The sequence below is a fragment of the Medicago truncatula genome, chromosome 5 (assembly GCF_003473485.1).
Source record: "Medicago truncatula cultivar Jemalong A17 chromosome 5, MtrunA17r5.0-ANR, whole genome shotgun sequence".
Classification (NCBI taxonomy): domain Eukaryota; kingdom Viridiplantae; phylum Streptophyta; class Magnoliopsida; order Fabales; family Fabaceae; genus Medicago; species Medicago truncatula.
This window is the reverse complement of record NC_053046.1, coordinates 42,622,691-42,643,424: the sequence shown is the minus strand read 5'-3', so window position 1 is coordinate 42,643,424 and position 20,734 is coordinate 42,622,691. Positions and strand designations below refer to the sequence as shown.

Below are 20,734 nucleotides of genomic sequence, written 5' to 3'. Positions count from 1 at the left end.
AAACAAAAAAAAATTATTATCTTAACAAAACCGCACCAACAGATCCAATCCAAACCGCATTGGTTTGGTTTGGTTTGGTTCAGATTTTATTTTAAAAGTCAACCGAACCGAACCAAACCAAACCGCATACTTATTTATCTTGTGTTTCAAATGACTTTTAGCTTCAAAATTGTATTAAACCGCACCGCAAACACCCCTAATAATTACTACATCATCATCGTTAAAAATTATTTACAATATATATAATATATGTCTGAATTATTATTAATACTGTTTTGACGGTCACTCTCGTGCTCTTATATATACTATTTTATTGCGTTAACACTTGTAAACTATAACCAAAAAATTATAGATATAATATTTAAAACAAATCTTGTTTATCTTTTGTTATGACATCATAATAAATATAATATAAATTTTTGCTCCATCAAATAGCATTTTAATAGGCGATGATACTAACAATTAACATCATTATAGGTACAATTAACAATTAACAAATATAATTTAATAAAATAGTTCGTATACTGCTCCCTGTTTCTCTGTTTAGTTAACACAACATATCTTAATAAATTAACACAACATATCTTAATAAATGAACATTGAACACAACATATCTTAATTAAAACAACAGAATATCTAGATTGAAGCAACTATCTTCTCATAGTTCGTGTACTGCTCCCTGTTTCTCTGTTTCATTCAAAACCTAATCATTATTTTATTCAATTCAAATCATAGTATTAATTACTGTCACTCTTCATAGTAGTTAAAAAACACCAAATCTTTGTTCTTGTCTCTTTCAATCGTTTTTTGTCACATTTCCTAGTTTCTTCCTTCAACCACTAACACTCAAATCTTGGCTACCACGTTAACCACAATCCCAAGTAATCACATTTTTACCTTGACTTTATTTCTCTCTCTAAACTTTTGACTTTCTCTCACTACTTTTCCGACCTTTATAACCTCAAAAATTTCATCTTTCTTACTATCCCACTATACCCTTTTCTTCAAACAACCTCAATAACAAACATCATTAAAAAAAATCCAATTTTTATAACTATGATGTTTGTTTTGTCTTCTGTTTCATTCATGAACCTTGGAACTGATTTTGTTCTTAAACCCATTTTCCTTCATGGGATATCTAGCTTAATTCATATACTATTGATTATTGCAATTTTAGTTTCATCGGTTTGGAGAAAATTTACAGTTGTGAATGAGTCTAAGGAGAAACCTAATAACACTTTGTTTAAAGTGACAAAGTTTTCTTCTTTTGGTTTTTCTTCTTTCAATTTTGTTCTGTTTCTCTTGAACTACTTTTATTGGTATACTAGTGGTTGGTCAGAAGAAAAGGTTGTTACTCTTTTTGATTTAGCTTTAAAAACAGTTGCTTGGTGTGTTGTTTGTGTTTGTTTCTACAAAGGGTTTTTGTTTTTCTTCAGTTCAGGTCAAAGAAAAAGAAGGTTTCCATTCTTTTTTAGAGCTTGGTGTGTTTTCTTTTTATTTGTTTCATGTTATTGTTTTGTGGTTGATATTGTTGTTCTTTATGAAAATCACATCGAGTTAACAGTTCAATGCTTGGTTTCTGATGTGGGGTCATTTTGTGTTGGTTTGTTTTTTTGTTATGTGGGGTATTGTGTGAAAAATGAGAGTGAAGAAAGTGATAGCACTTTTCAAGAGCCTCTTTTGAATGGTGATACACATATTGGTAATGGTAATGTTAATCCCTTGGAGCTAAAAGAGACTAAAGGGAGTGACACTGTTACCCCTTTTTCTACTGCTGGAATTTTGAGTCTTCTCACTTTCACTTGGGTGGGACCACTTATAGCATTTGGTTATAAGAAAAACTTAGACCTTGAGGATGTTCCTCAGCTAGATAGTGGAGATAGTGTGGTAGGAGCTTTTCCAATTTTTAGAGAAAAACTTGAAGCTGATTGTGGTGCAGTCAATAGAGTAACCACACTTAAGTTAGTTAAGTCATTGATAATCTCAGGGTGGAAAGAGATTCTTTTTACTGCTTTTCTTGCATTATTAAACACTTTTGCTTCTTATGTTGGTCCTTATCTTATTGACTCTTTTGTTCAATACCTTGATGGAAAAAGGCTATACGAGAATCAAGGCTATGTGTTGGTTTCTGCATTTTTCTTTGCAAAGCTTGTAGAGTGCTTAACACAGAGGCATTGGTTCTTTAGGTTGCAGCAACTCGGACTTCGAACCCGAGCACTGCTTGTGACTATGATATATAGTAAAGCCTTAACACTTTCAGGTCAATCAAGACAGTGCCATACTTCTGGAGAAATAATCAATTTCATGACTGTTGATGCCGAAAGAGTTGGTAGTTTCAGTTGGTACATGCATGATTTGTGGTTAGTAGCTTTGCAAGTTACACTGGCATTGTTAATTTTGTATAAAAATCTTGGACTTGCTTCAATTGCTGCTTTTGTTGCAACTATTATTGTTATGTTAGCAAATGTTCCATTGGGATCATTGCAAGAGAAGTTTCAAAATAAGTTGATGGAGTCAAAGGATACAAGAATGAAGACCACATCTGAAATTTTAAGGAACATGAGGATCCTTAAACTGCAAGGATGGGAAATGAAGTTTCTATCTAAAATAACTGCGCTCAGGGACGCTGAACAAGGCTGGTTGAAAAAATTTCTTTATACTAACGCCGTGACTACATTTGTCTTTTGGGGTGCACCTACATTTGTATCTGTGGTTACTTTTGGTACTTGTATGCTCATAGGGATCCCACTTGAATCAGGGAAGATTCTGTCAGCACTTGCGACATTCAGGATTCTTCAAGAGCCTATTTATAATCTTCCAGATGTAATTTCAATGATAGCACAAACTAAAGTTTCTCTTGATAGGATAGCGTCGTTCCTTCGTCTTGATGACTTGCAATCCGATGTTGTCGAAAAGCTTCCTCCTGGTAGTTCTGACACAGCAATTGAAGTGGTTGATGGGAATTTTTCTTGGGAGTTATCTTTGCCTAGTCCAACTTTGCAGAACATAAATCTCAAAGTTTCTCATGGCATGAAGGTTGCTGTTTGTGGTACTGTTGGATCAGGAAAGTCTACTTTACTTTCTTGTGTATTGGGAGAAGTACCGAAGATATCAGGCGTCCTTAAGGTTTGTGGAACAAAGGCCTATGTCGCTCAATCACCATGGATTCAAAGTGGCAAGATAGAGGATAATATATTGTTTGGTGAAAACATGGTTAGGGAAAGGTATGAAAAGGTACTTGAAGCATGTTCCTTGAAGAAGGATTTGGAAATCTTGTCATTTGGTGATCAGACAGTTATAGGCGAGCGTGGAATAAATTTGAGTGGTGGACAGAAACAAAGAATACAAATAGCTCGTGCTCTTTACCAAGATGCTGATATCTATCTATTTGACGATCCTTTTAGTGCTGTTGATGCTCATACAGGATCTCACCTTTTTAAGGTAATTCATTTTCTGTGTTTTGTTTATTATGTGCAATATAATCTGGCTATTCTATTTTCTGCGCATAGTACAAAATAGTTATCAGGATCTTACATGCACAAGAGTTACATCTCGAATCGTTACTTGATTGAACTCAATCGATACAAGTCTCTATGTGCATCTCTTTAGACACAAATCTCATCTACCTAAACTTAGCATAGCTAAACGCAATAATTTTTTTCATATTTGTATTACCAAACATTTTTCTTTTGTCATTTGATATATGACTTGTATTAGTTTGAGGTTCATATATGATGATATACCAGCTTATATAATGACATAATTTTATTGGCAAGTTACAGTTCATAATAAGATTCAACTCATGGTTTGGAAAAAATGTCTTCCGATTCATGATTCAAATCTTTATTTGATAACTTAAAATGGTTCTTGGTTTAACTCTTTTGAAATGCAGCTATTTCCAATAGCATGACACTTGTATAATTATTTTAGTAAGTGAAATTGTTTGTTTAACTGTGTGGCAGGAATGCTTGCTCGGTGTTTTAAGCTCAAAAACAGTTGTTTATGTTACTCATCAAGTGGAGTTCTTACCTACTGCTGACCTTATATTGGTGAGTATTTATCATAAATATATTGTCATTAATTTATAATGGTGGATTTTCTCTTAACCTCTCTTTTGGCCCTTGTAATAGGTCATGAAAGACGGGAAAGTTACTCAAAGTGGAAAGTATGCCGATCTGCTTAACATTGGGACTGACTTTATGGAACTTGTTGGTGCACACAGAGAGGCTTTGTCTACACTTGAATCATTGGATGGAGGAAAAGCATGTAATGAAATAAGTACATCAGAACAAGAAGTAAAAGAGGCAAACAAAGATGAGCAAAATGGTAAAGCAGATGATAAAGGCGAACCGCAAGGCCAACTCGTTCAAGAAGAAGAAAGGGAGAAAGGTAAAGTTGGATTTTCAGTCTATTGGAAGTATATCACAACTGCATATGGAGGATCTCTTGTACCGTTCATATTATTCGCTCAGATTCTTTTTCAAGCTCTTCAAATTGGAAGCAACTATTGGATGGCTTGGGCAACTCCCATCTCAGCCGAAGTCGAGCCACCTGTTGAAGGAACAACTCTTATTGAAGTCTATGTTGGTTTTGCCATTGGAAGTTCTTTATGCATTCTTGTTAGAGCATTGTTACTTGTTACAGTTGGTTATAAGACAGCTACTATACTCTTCAATAAAATGCACTTGTGCATTTTCCGTGCCCCGATGTCGTTTTTTGATTCTACTCCAAGTGGTCGAATCCTTAATAGAGTATGTCACACTAACATTTTTTCCATTTCTTGCCCATTTGCTTTTCAGATATATGATTTTTACATCTTCAGTTGGTTTATCCTTAATAAAGTATGTTTTTATATGATTCTTGCCCATTTTTTCATCTCTTATATTTATCTATGCTGTCTTCCAGGCTTCTACTGACCAAAGTGCAGTGGATACCGACATTCCTTATCAAATTGGTTCATTTGCCTTCTCCATAATCCAGCTTCTCGGAATTATAGCAGTGATGTCTCAGGTTGCATGGCAAGTTTTCATTGTCTTTATACCCGTGATAGCAGTTAGCATTTGGTATCAGGTAATGTTTGGACCACCAAGGCTTTACCATCACAGATTATATACCAATTTTATTTTTATTTTATTTTTTCGCAAATTTGACTCCATTCTATACTTGTAATCTGCAGCGATATTATTTACCATCAGCCCGTGAACTATCACGTTTAGGTGGAGTATGCAAAGCCCCAATCATTCAACACTTTGCAGAAACAATTTCCGGTACTTCAACCATTAGAAGCTTTGATCAACAGTCTAGATTTCATGAAACAAACATGAAACTGACTGATGGGTATTCTCGGCCAAAGTTCAATATTGCTGCTGCTATGGAATGGTTATGCTTCCGCTTAGATATGTTGTCTTCCATCACGTTTGCCTTTTCCTTGATATTCTTGATATCGATTCCACCTGGAATCATAAATCCAGGTGTGTAATTCAAATCTGATATTGTGTATAAATGGAAATTTACTCTGCCTGTGTAATGAGGAGTTGAGCATAACCATGTCATTTTTTTTCCTGATTTTTGAAGGCCTTGCTGGTCTAGCTGTTACCTATGGTCTAAATTTAAACATGATACAAGCTTGGGTGATATGGAATCTTTGCAACTTGGAGAACAAAATTATATCGGTTGAAAGGATACTTCAGTATACAACCATTCCTAGTGAGCCTCCCCTTGTTTTAGAAGAAGAAAATAGGCCAGATTCTTCTTGGCCCGCATACGGCGAGGTTGATATACAGAACTTGCAGGTTGCTGGAATATTTCACCCTATTGCTTCCTTTTAAATATGTTTTTGGTTCCGCTATCCTTCATTTTTAGGCCAATTGATTTTTGAAATTTATGCTAAGGTTTTCTTTTCCTAAATGTTTAGAAATTGGCTTTTGAATTGTGCTTTGGATACAAATACTTTGTAGCATTTTCTTTTATGAGATGTCTGTGCTCTATTTCACCATTTGTAATGATTTGCTGTCCATGGTGAAGGTTCGATATGCTCCACATCTTCCGCTTGTGTTGCGTGGCCTGACTTGCACATTTAATGGAGGATTGAAAACTGGCATTGTTGGTAGAACAGGTAGTGGAAAATCAACTCTTATACAAACACTTTTCCGACTCGTTGAACCTACTGCCGGGGAAGTTATCATCGACAGAATCAACATATCCACAATTGGACTGCACGATTTGAGGTCTAGACTAAGCATTATTCCGCAGGATCCAACCATGTTTGAGGGGACTGTGAGAAGTAATCTGGACCCGCTGGAAGAGTACACTGATGAACAAATATGGGAGGTCAGCTGTTGTTTTTTTTTTGAAAAATATTGCAATGACAGTGGCACTTGGGTTCTGTGAAAAATATTAGACTTGTAATTGTTCTTCAAATACTGATTTACCTTCTTTAAATAGGCTTTGGATAAGTGTCAACTGGGAGATGAAGTTCGAAAGAAAGAAGGAAAGCTTGACTCTTCAGGTTTGTATTCTAATTTTGTTGAACACAAACACTCCCTTCACACTTTTTAGACCAAATGATGTACCTTTTAGCTCATACTTAAGTGCATAAGGAGTATATATAGTATTTCTACTCTTGAATTTATTGCTAACGTGGAAGTTGATTCTTTTATAGTTAGTGAGAATGGTGAGAATTGGAGCATGGGTCAAAGGCAATTGGTTTGCTTAGGTAGGGTTCTTCTTAAGAAGAGCAAGATTTTGGTGCTTGACGAAGCAACTGCATCAGTTGATACAGCTACAGATAATTTGATTCAGCAAACTCTTAGGCAGCATTTCACGGACTCTACTGTCATTACCATTGCACATCGAATAACTTCTGTTCTTGACAGTGATATGGTTCTACTTCTTGATCAAGGTTAGGAATAAAAACTGTTATTCTTCGTTGAACTTTGATATATTTTTTTCCTTGGTGTTTTGTTTTCTGATGTTTGTGTATTGGTGTAGGACTTATTGAGGAGTATGACTCCCCAACGACATTGTTAGAGGATAAGTCATCATCTTTTGCCAAGCTTGTTGCAGAGTATACCATGAGGTCCAACTCAAATTTTTGAGAAATCTGTTGATCCCTGATAGAAGTCTACCGTCCGAAATAAAAACTTGATGAAGACGAAAATTTTGGGGGAGGGGGGAAGTATCTTATTAATAGGCTTTGTAATTCTTCTTCCATTAAGCATGTTTAATAGAAATGTAATATATAAGAATAAGGCTTTAGAACTCCAACTTCAGCTTTTTTTCCAAGGCTGAAGAATTTTGTTGGAGGGAAGAATTACAAAATGAAAAAAAAAAAAAAAATCTAATTACTTCAGATGCTTTGATTTTATCATGGTATAGTTACTCAAATAATATGAATAGTTGCATTAATATTGTTCTGTAATGAATTTGTACAATTATATTCAAGGGAAATATAATCGGAATCCCTTCAAATCTATATAACATAGGTAGTTAATATAAATGGTTTGTTTCAAGTCTTTTAAATTTATTTTTAAGAATAATTTTCCATGGAGAACCTGTGTGTAAGAGTGACTACTAGAGTCAAGAAATTTGAATCCCATCGACTATTCTCTGATGAGAATATTGATACACAACAAAAATCACACAGGCTGGTCCGATGGGATCGGTTTTAAAAACAAACAGCCGGGTCTGGTGAGACCTGAACAAGATGACAGACAAGTCTAAAGAGGCAGTGTCAAGAATACTTTTCATCTCTCTTGAGAGAAGAATACGCAAATGCCTGAATATCTCGTCTGCATGTGATCTTGTCACTTTTATATCTATCAACTAATAAAATTGTCAATCAGTCATCATATAAATTTATATACACCTTGTACTTTCCTACTTATTTGCAAGGAAGACTTAGACAGAGAAAGAGTCAGGAGAAAATTAGTAGCCTAGATAACTTTATGTACAACATTAGTTAAGTTAAAATCAATTAGGAATGTCGTAGGGGTTAGAAATTTTTGGCATCAGAATTGACTTATATGCAACAACTTTGTCAAATATAGAAATTATTAAGACTTATGATATATTAGTTGTAATGTTTATAGATTCATTGAATATACATGGTGTCCTGATTTTGACCTTTCCATTTCAGAATTTTTGGTCCATTTAGTTTATACTTTAGAGACGTTGTGTGCACAATACCAAAGAGCGTTTATATGAGATTGCATGAGTCTCTTCTAGCTCAACCAAAAACCCGGATTCGAACTCAAGTTTGGATATGCAGTAATGTTAAAACTCTTACAGAGAGTTTACCGCTCATTTGGGTCCCACAAGACTCGAGAGATTAGTCTCCGCTGTTGCATGCACGTGGATGATACTTTGTTTATACCAAATTCGATCCCTTGACATTTTGGTAATGATAAAATCTGGCTATATAATTATATATTCATCATTTGCAATTCCATGTGCACTCTCTAGCAAATAGTAAACCCTTGAGCTCCTCCACAACTAGTCTGATCATACATCATACATGGGTTGGTTGCTAATTCTGTGTTTGCAGTTTTTCTTGTTGCTCACTCATGTTATATCTTCTTCTCATTTTATATGCTGCCTCGATGACAGTTCTTCCTTGCTTCAATTCAAAGCCTCTTTCAACATAGATACTACTGATACTAATTGTGGTAAACTAGCTTATGCAGAGGTATCAACATGGCAAAATGGTACAGATTGTTGCTCATGGCTTGGTGTCACCTGTGACACAATTTCTGGTCACGTAATTGGCTTAGACCTCAGCTGCAATGACCTTCAAGGTATTATTCATCCCAACAGTACACTTTTTCATCTTTCTCATCTCCAAACACTCAACCTTGCTCATAATAGATTATTCCCAACTCAACTTTCATCTCAGTTTGGTGCTTTTGTCAATCTCACACACCTCAACTTGTCTGATACCGAGATTCAAGGTGAAGTTTCTTCCTGTATCTCACACCTTTCTAACTTAGTGTCACTTGATCTCTCCATGAATGACAATTTAAAGTGGATACAAGAAGTCACTTTGAAGAGGCTGCTGCAAAATGAAACATCTTTGACAGAGAGCTTGTTTTTGACCATACAAACATGTCTTTCATCGCGCCAAGCTCATTTTTTTCATTTCTTAATCTATCTTCTTTGATTACTACTAGTCTTAAAGGAACTGGTTTAAGTGGAAACATGATGTCAAATGAAAACACTCTTTGTTTGCCAAAACTTCAAGAGCTATATATGTCAGCTAACTTCGACCTTCAAGGTCAACTTCCAAAGTTGAGTTGCAGCACTTCCCTTAATATATTGGATCTTTCACGATGTCAATTCCAAGGGTCAATCCTACAGTTTTTCTCTAACCTCACACAACTTACCTTCTTGAGTCTCTCAGGAAACAATGTAGGAGGTGAGCTACCACCATCATGGCTTTCAAGCCTTAAACAACTCACTCTCATGGATTTTTCAGGGAATAAACTCATCGGTCGAATTCCGGATGTGTTTGGTGGCCTAACAAAATTGAAAACTCTCTATCTTAAGAATAACTATTTAAAAGGACAAATCCCATCTTCACTCTTTCACTTAACATTGCTTTCTTATTTGGATTGTTCTTCTAATAAGTTAGAAGGTTACCTACCTGACAAAATAACAGGCCTTTCAAATCTAACAGCATTATGGCTCAATAACAACACATTGAAAGGGACAACTCCTCATATTCCTTAGAGTATATGTTTTTGTGCAACATGTTACAAGGAAATATTCCAGAAAACTTTTCTACCTTGTAAACCTTACTAACTTGTGTCTATCTTCAAATAACTTGAGTGGTTTTGTCAATTTTAAACTCTTCTCGAAGTTCCAAAATCTGGAAAGTCTTTCCCTTTCTCAGAATAGTCGATTATCAGTGAACTTTGAATCTGATTCTGAGCTGTTCAATTACAGTTTCCCTCGCTTAAGAGTATTGGAATTATCTTCTCTCAGTTTAACTGAATTGCCCAAATCATTCGGAGAAATATTTCCAAGTTTGGTCTATGTGGATCTATCCAATAATAAGTTGAGTGGAAGAGTGCCAAATTGGTTACCAGATATGTTTTTATTACAATCTTCGAACCTCTCTCGAAACATGTTCACATCAATAGACCAATTCTCAAAGCATTACTGGCTGAGATCCCTTGATCTTAGTTTCAACTCACTAGGGGGTGAGATATCTTTGTCAATTTGCAATGCAACTCTAATTCTAATTCTTAACTTGTCCCACAACAAATGAACAGGTATGATCCCACAGTGCCTTGCAAACTTACCATTCCTTCAAGTTTTGGACATGGAGATGAATAAACTTTATGGCTCTGTGCCAAATACCTTTTCAAGTATGACTTTCAGCACACTCAATCTTAATAGCAACCAATTAGTAGGTCCTTTGCCAAAATCTTTGTCCAACTGCAGAAACCTGGAGGTTTTAAATCTTGGTAATGACATTATAAAGGACACGTTTCCCCATTGGCTTCAAACTTTGTCACATTTGAAAGTACTGGTTTTGCGAGCCAATAAGTTGCATATTTCCATTATCAAATTAAAGATCAACAGAAATCCATTTCCCAATTTAATTATATTTGATATCTCATGCAATGACTTCAGTGGTCCAATACCGAAATTCTACGCAGAAAATTTTGAAGCCATGAAGAATGTTATTCCTGTACAATTTTAATACATGAAAAAGATGGTAAAATTGCAACATATACCCGTACATACGAGTTTTTCTACGACTCTGTGAATGCAACAACAAAAGGGATCGATATCACGTATGCAATAATTCCTACAATCTTTGTAAGTATTGATTTTTCAGGAAACAAATTTGAAGGAGACATTCCAAATGTTATTGGTGAGCTTCATGCAATCATAGGACTCAACCTTTCCCACAATAAACTTACTGGTGCGATTCCTCAATCCTTTGGAAATTTGATAAACATCGAATCAATGGATCTCTCCTCAAATATGCTCACTGGTAGGATTCCTACAGAGTTAACCAATTTAAACTATCTTGCAGTTTTGAATATCTCTCAAAACCATCTTGAAGGAGCAATAGCTAGAGGAGAGCAGTTTGATACCTTTTCCAATGATTCCTATGTGGGAAACTATGGATTGTGTGGACTTCCATTGTCAAAAAATTGCAACAAAATTTCTCCACCTTCAACATATTCTGATGAGCATGAACAAAAATTTGGATTTTGTTGGCAACCAGTAGCTATAGGTGGAATGGTATTTGGTGTTGGATTAGGATGCTTTGTGTTGTTAATAGGAAAACCTCAATGGCTTGTGAGTATGGTTGGAGGAAAGCCTAATAGTAGGAGGACAAGAAGAATGAGGCCTCATGAAAGAATTAATCAGAATCAGTTGCTGCATATGTGATATAATTGGTGATTGATGTGGATATTTTATTGTGATTTATTATTTTTGTTTTATTTTATCTCTACTTTTCCTAAAATAAATAAATTTGTCTGCACTAGTCTAGAAACCTTGTCACTCTTACACAGGTTCTCCATGGTTTAATGGTTGTAGCTTGTGTTACCATCGGTTACATATTATATACCAGGGGAAATACTAAGAGGAGAATCCACTGATACATAAAGTTCAACTATAAAGATCGTTTAAAATATGATTTGTTTATCCGTCACATATAGAGTTCATAATATGCAATAATTTAATCTTAAAATAAGATGTAGAGTTCAAACCTGTTTCATATTCTAACTTGAAGTTACTGTTCTAATTGATATAACTTTATTACATTGTGTTTTCTTTAGAATTTTATTTATGAATGGAGATCCATTTATGTCATTCAGAAAAATTGTCATACATAGATGTACGTTTATAAACATTACTTATTTTTGACCTTGAATTCTGCCTATGTTTCAATCTCATGTAACCGTTCCACCCTTTGTTGAAAATTTATTCTTAAGCTAGAATTCTGCCTACATGACACCTCTATAATAGTCTATATAGCCTTTCCACTAATTGGAGTTAGTGTTGATCCTATAAATTTGTTGTCAATGAAATTGTGCTTTGGATACAAATACCTTGTAGCATTTTCTTTTATGAGAAGTCTGTGCTCTATTTCACCATTTGTAATGATTTGCTGTCCGTGATGAAGGTTCGATATGCTCCACATCTTCCACTTGTGTTGCGTGGCCTGAATTGCACGTTTCGTGGAGGATTGAAAACTGGCATTGTTGGTAGAACAGGTAGTGGAAAATCAACTCTTATACAAACACTTTTCCGACTCGTTGAACCTACTGCCGGGGAAGTTATCATCGACAGAATCAACATATCTACAATTGGACTGCACGATTTGAGGTCTAGACTAAGCATTGTTCCGCAGGATCCAACCATGTTAGAGGGGACTGTGAGAAGTAATCTGGACCCGCTGGAAGAGTACACTGATGAACAAATATGGGAGGTCAGCTGTTTTTTTTCTTCTTGGTTGAAAAATAATGCAATGAAAGTGCCACATGCAAAATATTAGACTTGTAATTGTTCTTCAAATACTGATCTACATTTTTTAAAATAGGCTTTGGATAAGTGTCAACTGGGAGAGGAAGTTCGAAAGAAAGAAGGAAAGCTTGACTCTTCAGGTTTGTCTTCTAATTTTGTTAAACATAAACAATCCCGTCAGACTTAAATATAAACAAAAAGGTATGTGCATTCGGTCCAAATTTAAACCAAATATAGTATATAGTATTTACGTCCAGAGAGAGTAAATAGTATATAATAAATTTAGACCAATTGATGTACATTTTTGCTTAAATTTAAGTCCATAAGGAGTATATAGTATTTTACTCTTGAGCTTATTGCTAATGTGGAATTTGGTGCTTTTATAGTTAGTGAGAATGGTGAGAACTGGAGCATGGGTCAGAGACAGTTGGTTTGCCTAGGTAGGGTTCTGCTTAAGAAGAGCAAGATTTTGGTGCTTGACGAAGCAACTGCTTCAGTTGATACAGCTACAGATAATTTGATTCAGCAAACTCTTAGGCAACATTTCATGGATTCTACTGTCATTACCATTGCACATCGAATAACTTCTGTTCTTGACAGTGATTTGGTTCTAACTTCTGTTATTCTTCGTTGAACTTTGATATATTATTTTTCCTAGGTGTTTTGTTTTCTGATGTTGTTGTGTATTGGTGTAGGACTTGTTGAGGAGTATGACTCCCCAACGACATTGTTAGAGGATAAGTCATCATCTTTTGTTAAGCTTGTTGCAGAGTATACCATGAGGTCCAACTCAAATTTTTGAGAAATCTGTTGATCCCTGATAGAAGTCTACCGTCCGAAATAAAAACTTGATGAAGACGAAAATTTTGGGGGAGGGGGGAAGTATCTTATTAATAGGCTTTGTAATTCTTCTTCCATTAAGCATGTTTAATAGAAATGTAATATATAAGAATAAGGCTTTAGAACTCCAACTTCAGCTTTTTTTCCAAGGCTGAAGAATTTTGTTGGAGGGAAGAATTACAAAATGAAAAAAAAAAAAAAATCTAATTACTTCAGATGCTTTGATTTTATCATGGTATAGTTACTCAAATAATATGAATAGTTGCATTAATATTGTTCTGCAATGAATTTGTGCAATTATATTCAAGGGAAAAAAAATTAAAATAGGACATATTGGATATTTGTTTTTAATATTCGATGGATTGGATTTTACTTTTTCAAAAGTAGAGCCTGAAAAAAATTCCACATTTATTTAGTTCTTGGTATATTCCAAGATATTTTGAGTTTGTGTGGACTAAAAGTATTGATGTCATGCAAGTCAACTAGTCAAGTAGTGTTCTGCATGCATCATTTGTGATTGAGACGTTGGAGTTGCATTTTTTGTAGTATATGATGTTGAAAATTCTACAATTATTTCACTCTTCATAGTAGTGAAAAAACATGAACCTTGTTCTTGTTGTCTCTTTGAATCGTTTTAGTCACATTTCCTAGTTTCTTCCTTCAACCACATAACACTCAAATCTTGGCCACCACGTTAACCCTAGTCCCAAGTAATCACATTTTTTTCATTGAATTTTCTTTCCCTCTCTAAACTTTTGACTTTCTCTCACTACTTTTCCGACCTTTATAACCTCAAAAATTTCATCTTTCTTACTATCCCACTATACCCTTTTCTTCAAACAACCTCAATAACAAACATCATTAAAAAAAATCCAATTTTTATAACTATGATGTTTGTTTTGTCTTCTGTTTCATTCATGAACCTTGGAACTGATTTTGTTTTTAAACCCATTTTCCTTCATGGGATATCTAGCTTAATTCATATACTATTGATTCTTGCAGTTTTAGTTTCATGGGTTTGGAGAAAATTTACAACTTTTGTTGTGAATGAGTCTAAGGAGAAACCTAATAACACTTTGTTTAAAGTGACAAAGTTTTGTTCTTTTGGTTTTTCTTCTTTCAATTTGGTTCTGTTTCTGTTTAACTACTTTTACTGGTATGCAAGTGGTTGGTCAGAAGAAAAGGTTGTTACAATTTTAGATTTAGTATTAAAAACAGTTGCTTGGTGTGTTGTTTGTGTTTGTTTCCACAAAGGGTTCTTGTTTTTCTTCAGTTCAGATCAAAGAAGAAGAAGGTTTCCATTCTTTATTAGAGCTTGGTGTGTTTTATTTTTATTTGTTTCATGTTATTGCTCTGTGGTTGATATTGTTGTTCTATATGAAAATCACATTGAGTTAACAGTTCAATGCTTGGTTTCTGATGTGGTGTCCTTTTGTGTTGGTTTCTTCTTTTGTTATGTGGGGTATTGTGTGAAAAATGAGAGTGAAGAAAGTGAAAGAACTCTTCAAGAGCCTCTTTTGAATGGTGATACACATATTGGTAATGGTAATGGTAATGTTAATCCCTTGGATTTAAAAAAGACTAAAGGGAGTGACACTGTTACCCCTTTTTCTACTGCTGGAATTTTGAGTCTTCTCACTTTCACTTGGGTGGAACCACTTATAGCATTTGGTTATAAGAAAACCTTAGACCTTGAGGATATTCCTCAGCTAGATAGTGGAGATAGTGTCATTGGAGTTTTTCCAATTTTTAGAGAAAAACTTGAAGCTGATTGTGGTGCAGTCAATAGAGTAACCACACTTAAGTTAGTTAAGTCATTAATAATCTCAGGGTGGAAAGAGATTCTTTTCACTGCTTTTCTTACATTGTTGAAAACTTTTGCTTCTTATGTTGGTCCTTATCTTATTGACTCTTTTGTTCAATACCTTGATGGAAAAAGGCTATACGAGAATCAAGGCTATGTGTTTGTTTCTGCATTTTTCTTTGCAAAGCTTGTAGAGTGCTTAACACAGAGGCATTGGTTCTTTAGGTTGCAGCAATTCGGACTTTGAACCCGAGCACTGCTTGTGACTATGATATATGGTAAAGCCTTAACACTTTCAGGTCAATCAAGACAGTGCCATACCTCTGGAGAAATAATCAATTTCATGACTGTTGATGCCGAAAGAGTTGATAAATTCAGTTGGTACATGCATGATTTGTGGTTAGTAGCTTTGCAAGTTACACTGGCATTGTTAATTTTGTATAAAAATCTTGGACTTGCTTCAATTGCTGCTTTTGTTGCAACTATCATTGTTATGTTAGCAAATGTTCCATTGGGATCATTACAAGAGAAGTTTCAAAAAAAGTTGATGGAGTCAAAGGATACAAGAATGAAGACCACATCTGAAATTTTAAGGAACATGAGGATCCTTAAACTGCAAGGATGGGAAATGAAGTTTCTATCTAAAATAACTGCGCTCAGGGACGCTGAACAAGGCTGGTTGAAAAAATTTCTTTATACTAACGCCGTTACTACATTTGTCTTTTGGGGTGCACCTACATTTGTATCTGTGGTTACTTTTGGTACTTGTATGCTCGTAGGGATCCCACTTGAATCAGGAAAGATTCTGTCAGCACTTGCAACATTCAGGATTCTTCAAGAGCCTATTTATAATCTTCCAGATGTAATTTCAATGATAGCACAAACTAAAGTTTCTCTTGATAGGATTGCATCGTTCCTTCGTCTTGATGACTTGCAATCCGATGTTGTCGAAAAGCTTCCTCCTGGTAGTTCTGACACAGCAATTGAAGTGGTGGATGGGAATTTTTCTTGGGATTTATCTTTGCCTAGTCCAACTTTGCAGAACATAAATCTCAAAGTTTCTCATGGCATGAAGGTTGCTGTTTGTGGTACTGTTGGATCAGGAAAGTCTACTTTACTTTCTTGTGTATTGGGAGAAGTACCGAAGATATCAGGCGTCCTTAAGGTTTGTGGAAAAAAGGCCTATGTTGCTCAATTACCATGGATTCAAAGTGGCAAGATAGAGGATAATATATTATTTGGTGAAAACATGGTTAGGGAAAGGTATGAAAAGGTACTTGAAGCATGTACCTTGAAGAAGGATTTAGAAATCTTGTCATTTGGTGATCAGACAGTTATAGGCGAGCGTGGAATAAATTTGAGTGGTGGACAGAAACAAAGAATACAAATAGCTCGTGCTCTTTACCAAGATGCTGATATCTATCTATTTGATGATCCTTTTAGTGCTGTGGATGCTCATACGGGATCTCACCTTTTTAAGGTAACTCATTTTCTGTGTTTTATTTATTATGTGCAATATAATCCGGCTATTCTATGTTTTGTGCATACTACAAAATAGTTATCAGGATCTTACTTGCACAAGAGTTGCATCTCCAATCGTTACTTAATTAAACTCAATCGATACAAATCTCTTACGTGCATCTCTTTTGACACGAATCTCATCTTGAATCCCAATTCACTATGATGAATCTTGGTTCATTTGATGAACCACTACCTAAACTTATTGTAGCTAACCGCAGTTTTTTTTTGTCAATTTTGTATAGCCAAACAGTTTTCTTTTGTCATTTAATATATGACTTGAATTATTTTGAGGTTCATATATGATGATATACTAGCTTATAAAATGACATAATTTTATTGGCAACGTATCTTACAGTTCATAGTAAGATTCAAATCATGATATGGAAAAAATGTCTTCCGATTCCTGATTTGAATCTTCAATTGATAACTTAAAATGGTTCTTGGTTTAACTCTTTTGAAATGCAGTTATTTCCAATAGCATGACACTTGTATAATTATTTTAGTAACTGAAATTGTTTGTTTAATTGTGTGGCAGGAATGCTTGCTGGGTGTTTTAAGCTCAAAAACAGTTGTTTATGTTACTCACCAAGTGGAGTTCTTACCTACTGCTGACCTTATATCGGTGAGTATTTATCATAATTATATTGTCATTAATTTATAATGGTGGATTTTCTCTTGACCTCTTTTTTTGGGTCCTTGTTATAGGTCATGAAAGACGGGAAAATTACTCAAAGTGGAAAGTATGCCGATCTGCTTAACATTGGGACTGATTTTATGGAACTTGTTGGTGCACACAGAGAAGCTTTGTCCACAATTGAATCATTGGATGGAGGAAAAGCATATAATGAAATAAGTACATCAAAACAAAAATTAAAAGAGGCAAACAAAGATGAGCAAAATGGTAAAGCAGATGATAAAGGCGAACCGCAAGGCCAACTCGTTCAAGAAGAAGAAAGGGAGAAAGGTAAAGTTGGATTTTCAGTCTATTGGAAGTATATCACAACTGCATATGGAGGATCTCTTGTACCGTTCATATTATTCTCTCAGATTCTTTTTCAAGCTCTTCAAATTGGAAGCAACTATTGGATGGCTTGGGCAACTCCCATCTCAGCCGAAGTCGAGCCACCTGTTGAAGGAACAACTCTTATTGAAGTCTATGGTGGTTTTGCCATTGGAAGTTCTTTATGCATTCTTGTTAGAGCATTGTTACTTTGTACAGTTGGTTATAAGACAGCTACTATACTCTTCAATAAAATGCACTTGTGCATTTTCCGTGCCCCGATGTCGTTTTTTGATTCTACTCCAAGTGGTCGAATCCTTAATAGAGTATGTCATACCAACATTTTTTTCCATTTCTTGCCCATTGCTTTTCAGAGATATGATTTTTGCATCTTCATTTGGTTTATCGTTTAGAATAATTTGTCGGTTGTTTTTTCATCTCTTTATTCATCTATGCTGTCTTCCAGGCTTCTACTGATCAAAGTGCAGTGGATACCGACATTCCTTATCAAATTGGCTCATTTGCCTTCTTCATGATCCAGCTTCTCGGAATTATAGCAGTGATGTCTCAGGTTGCATGGCAAGTTTTCATTGTCTTTATACCCATCATAGCAATTAGCATTTCGTATCAGGTAATGTTTGGACCACCAAGGCTTTACCATCACAGATTATATACCAAATTTATTTTTTAATTATTTTTTTTGCAAATTTGACTCCATTCTATACTTGTAATCTGCAGCGATATTATTTACCATCAGCCCGTGAACTATCACGTTTAGGTGGAGTATGCAAAGCCCCAATCATTCAACACTTTGCAGAAACAATTTCCGGTACTTCAACCATTAGAAGCTTTGATCAACAGTCTAGATTTTATGAAACAAACATGAAACTGACTGATGGGTATTCTCGGCCAAAGTTCAATATTGTTGCTGCTATGGAATGGTTATGCTTCCGCTTAGATATGTTGTCTTCCATCACATTTGCCTTTTCCTTGATATTCTTGATATCGATTCCACCTGGAATCATAAATCCAGGTGTGTAATTCAAATCTGATATTGTGTATAAATCGAAATTTACTATGCTTGTGTAATGAGGAGTTGAGCATAACCATGTCTTTTTTTTTCCTGATTTTTGAAGGCATTGCTGGTCTAGCTGTTACCTATGGTCTAACTTTAAACAGGACACAAGCTTGGGTGATATGGAATCTTTGCAACTTGGAAAACAAAATTATATCGGTAGAAAGGATACTTCAGTATACAACCATTCCTAGTGAGCCCCCCCTAGTTTTAGAAGAAGAAAATAGACCAGATCCTTCTTGGCCCGCATACGGCGAGGTTGATATACGGAACTTGCAGGTAGCTGGAATATTTCTCCCTATTGATTACTTTTAAATATGTTTTTGGTTCCGTTATCCTTCATTTTTTGGTGAATTGATTTTTGAAATTCATGCTCAGGTTCTATTTTCCTGAATGGTTAGAAATTGGATTTTGAATTGTGCTTTGGATACTGCATACTTTGTAGCATTTTTTTAATAAGATGTCTGCTCTATTTCACCATTTGTAATGATTTGCTGTCCATGATGAAGGTTCGATATGCTCCACATCTTCCACTTGTGTTGCGTGGCCTGACTTGCACGTTTCGTGGAGGATTGAAAACTGGCATTGTTGGTAGAACTGGTAGTGGAAAATCAACTCTTATACAAACACTTTTCCGACTCGTTGAACCTACTGCCGGGGAAGTTATCATCGACAGAATCAACATATCTAAAATTGGACTGCACGATTTGAGGTCTAGACTAAGTATTATTCCGCAGGATCCAACCATGTTTGAGGGGACTGTGAGAAGTAATCTGGACCCGCTGGAAGAGTACACTGATGAACAAATATGGGAGGTCAGCTGGTTTTTTTATTTTTTGTTGAAAAATAATGCAATGACAGTGGCACTTGGGTTCTGTGAAAAATATTAGACTTGTAATTGTTCTTCAAATACTGATTTACATTCTTTAAAATAGGCTTTGGATAAGTGTCAACTGGGAGACGAAGTTCGAAAGAAAGAAGGAAAGCTTGACTCTTCAGGTTTGTATTCTAATTTTGTTATACACAAACACTCCCTTCGCACTTTTTGTAAACAAAATAGTACATGCATTTGGTCGAAATTTAGACCAAATATAGTATCCAGAGAGAGTATATAGTAAATTTAGACCAAATGATGTACCTTTTTGCTCATACTTAAGTGCATAAGGAGTATATAGTATTTCTACTCTTGAACCTATTGCTAATGTGGAAGTTGATTCTTTTATAGTTAGTGAGAATGGTGAGAATTGGAGCATGGGTCAAAGGCAGTTGGTTTGCTTAGGTAGGGTTCTTCTTAAGAAGAGCAAGATTTTGGTGCTTGATGAAGCCACTGCATCAGTTGATACAGCTACAGATAATTTGATTCAGCAAACTCTTAGGCAGCATTTCACCGACTCTACTGTCATTACCATTGCACATCGAATAACTTCTGTTCTTGACAGTCATATGGTTCTACTTCTTAATCAAGGTTAGGAATGAAAACTATTATTCTTCGTTGAACTTCGATATCTTTTGTTCCTTGGTGTTTAGTTTTCTGATGTTTGTGTATTGGTGTAGGACTTATTGAGGAGTACGACTCCCCAACGACATTGTTAGAGGATAAGTCATCGTCTTTTGCTAAGCTATATAAGAATAAGGCTTTAGAAGTCAACTTCAGGCGGGTCCGATAGGATCGGTTTTAAAAACAAACAGGCGGGTCTGGTGAGACTTGATCAAATTGACAGACAAGTCTAAAGGGGCAGAGTCAAGAATACTTCACGTCTTTCTCTCGAGAAGAAGAATACGTTAAAGCCTGAATATTTCATCTCCATGTGATCTTGTCACTTGTATATCTATCAGCTAATAAAATTGCCAATCAGTCTTCATATAAATTTATATATGCCTTGTACTTTCCTACTTATTTGCAAGGAAAACTTTGACAGAGAAAGAGTCAAGAGAAAATTAGTAGCCTAGATAATTTTATGTACACCATTAGTTAAGTTAAAATCAATTAGGAGTGTCATAGGGGTTA

At 35.3% G+C, this 20,734-nt stretch overlaps 3 protein-coding genes and 1 pseudogene across 3 annotated transcripts; all 4 read left to right on the top strand.

The window, feature by feature from the left end:
* Positions 1–871: 871 nt before the first annotated feature.
* Positions 872–7,417, top strand: LOC11436663 (ABC transporter C family member 3). Its single transcript, XM_003617682.4, has 10 exons — positions 872–3,441; positions 3,963–4,049; positions 4,131–4,751; positions 4,906–5,070; positions 5,177–5,471; positions 5,575–5,792; positions 6,025–6,330; positions 6,445–6,508; positions 6,662–6,901; positions 6,991–7,417. Exons 1-10 carry the CDS (start codon positions 1,057–1,059, stop codon positions 7,095–7,097), a joined length of 4,488 nt encoding a protein of 1,495 aa, XP_003617730.2. The 5' UTR covers positions 872–1,056; the 3' UTR covers positions 7,098–7,417.
* Positions 7,418–8,490: 1,073 nt separating this feature from the next.
* On the top strand, positions 8,491–13,610 carry LOC11423508 (ABC transporter C family member 3). The gene is made up of 4 exons (XM_024784200.2): positions 8,491–10,930; positions 11,045–12,451; positions 12,563–12,626; positions 12,873–13,610. Exons 2-4 carry the CDS (start codon positions 12,140–12,142, stop codon positions 13,118–13,120), a joined length of 624 nt encoding a protein of 207 aa, XP_024639968.1. The 5' UTR covers positions 8,491–10,930; positions 11,045–12,139; the 3' UTR covers positions 13,121–13,610.
* LOC112422192 (receptor-like protein 34) lies at positions 8,516–11,406 on the top strand. The gene is made up of 3 exons (XM_024785044.1): positions 8,516–8,963; positions 10,272–10,466; positions 10,844–11,406. Exons 1-3 carry the CDS (start codon positions 8,516–8,518, stop codon positions 11,404–11,406), a joined length of 1,206 nt encoding a protein of 401 aa, XP_024640812.1.
* Positions 13,611–13,898: 288 nt separating the features above from the next.
* On the top strand, positions 13,899–20,594 carry LOC11425997 (ABC transporter C family member 3-like; annotated as a pseudogene).
* The last annotated feature ends 140 nt before the right edge of the window (positions 20,595–20,734 follow it).

Bases quoted from the DNA above. Each gene is read 5' to 3' on its own strand.
- LOC112422192 (XM_024785044.1), top strand. From the start codon at position 8,516: ATGGGTTGGTTGCTAATTCTGTGTTTGCAGTTTTTCTTGTTGCTCACT. The intron at 8,964-10,271 runs GTATCTCACACC...ACAAATGAACAG, and splicing joins TCAAGGTGAAGTTTCTTCCT to GTATGATCCCACAGTGCCTT. The intron at 10,467-10,843 runs GTAATGACATTA...TTGATTTTTCAG, and splicing joins CCTGGAGGTTTTAAATCTTG to GAAACAAATTTGAAGGAGAC.
- LOC11436663 (XM_003617682.4), top strand. From the start codon at position 1,057: ATGATGTTTGTTTTGTCTTCTGTTTCATTCATGAACCTTGGAACTGAT. The intron at 4,752-4,905 runs GTATGTCACACT...GCTGTCTTCCAG, and splicing joins GTGGTCGAATCCTTAATAGA to GCTTCTACTGACCAAAGTGC. The intron at 6,902-6,990 runs GTTAGGAATAAA...GTATTGGTGTAG, and splicing joins GGTTCTACTTCTTGATCAAG to GACTTATTGAGGAGTATGAC.
- LOC11423508 (XM_024784200.2), top strand. From the start codon at position 12,140: ATGAAGGTTCGATATGCTCCACATCTTCCACTTGTGTTGCGTGGCCTG. The intron at 12,452-12,562 runs GTCAGCTGTTTT...TTTTTAAAATAG, and splicing joins CTGATGAACAAATATGGGAG to GCTTTGGATAAGTGTCAACT. The intron at 12,627-12,872 runs GTTTGTCTTCTA...GTGCTTTTATAG, and splicing joins AGGAAAGCTTGACTCTTCAG to TTAGTGAGAATGGTGAGAAC.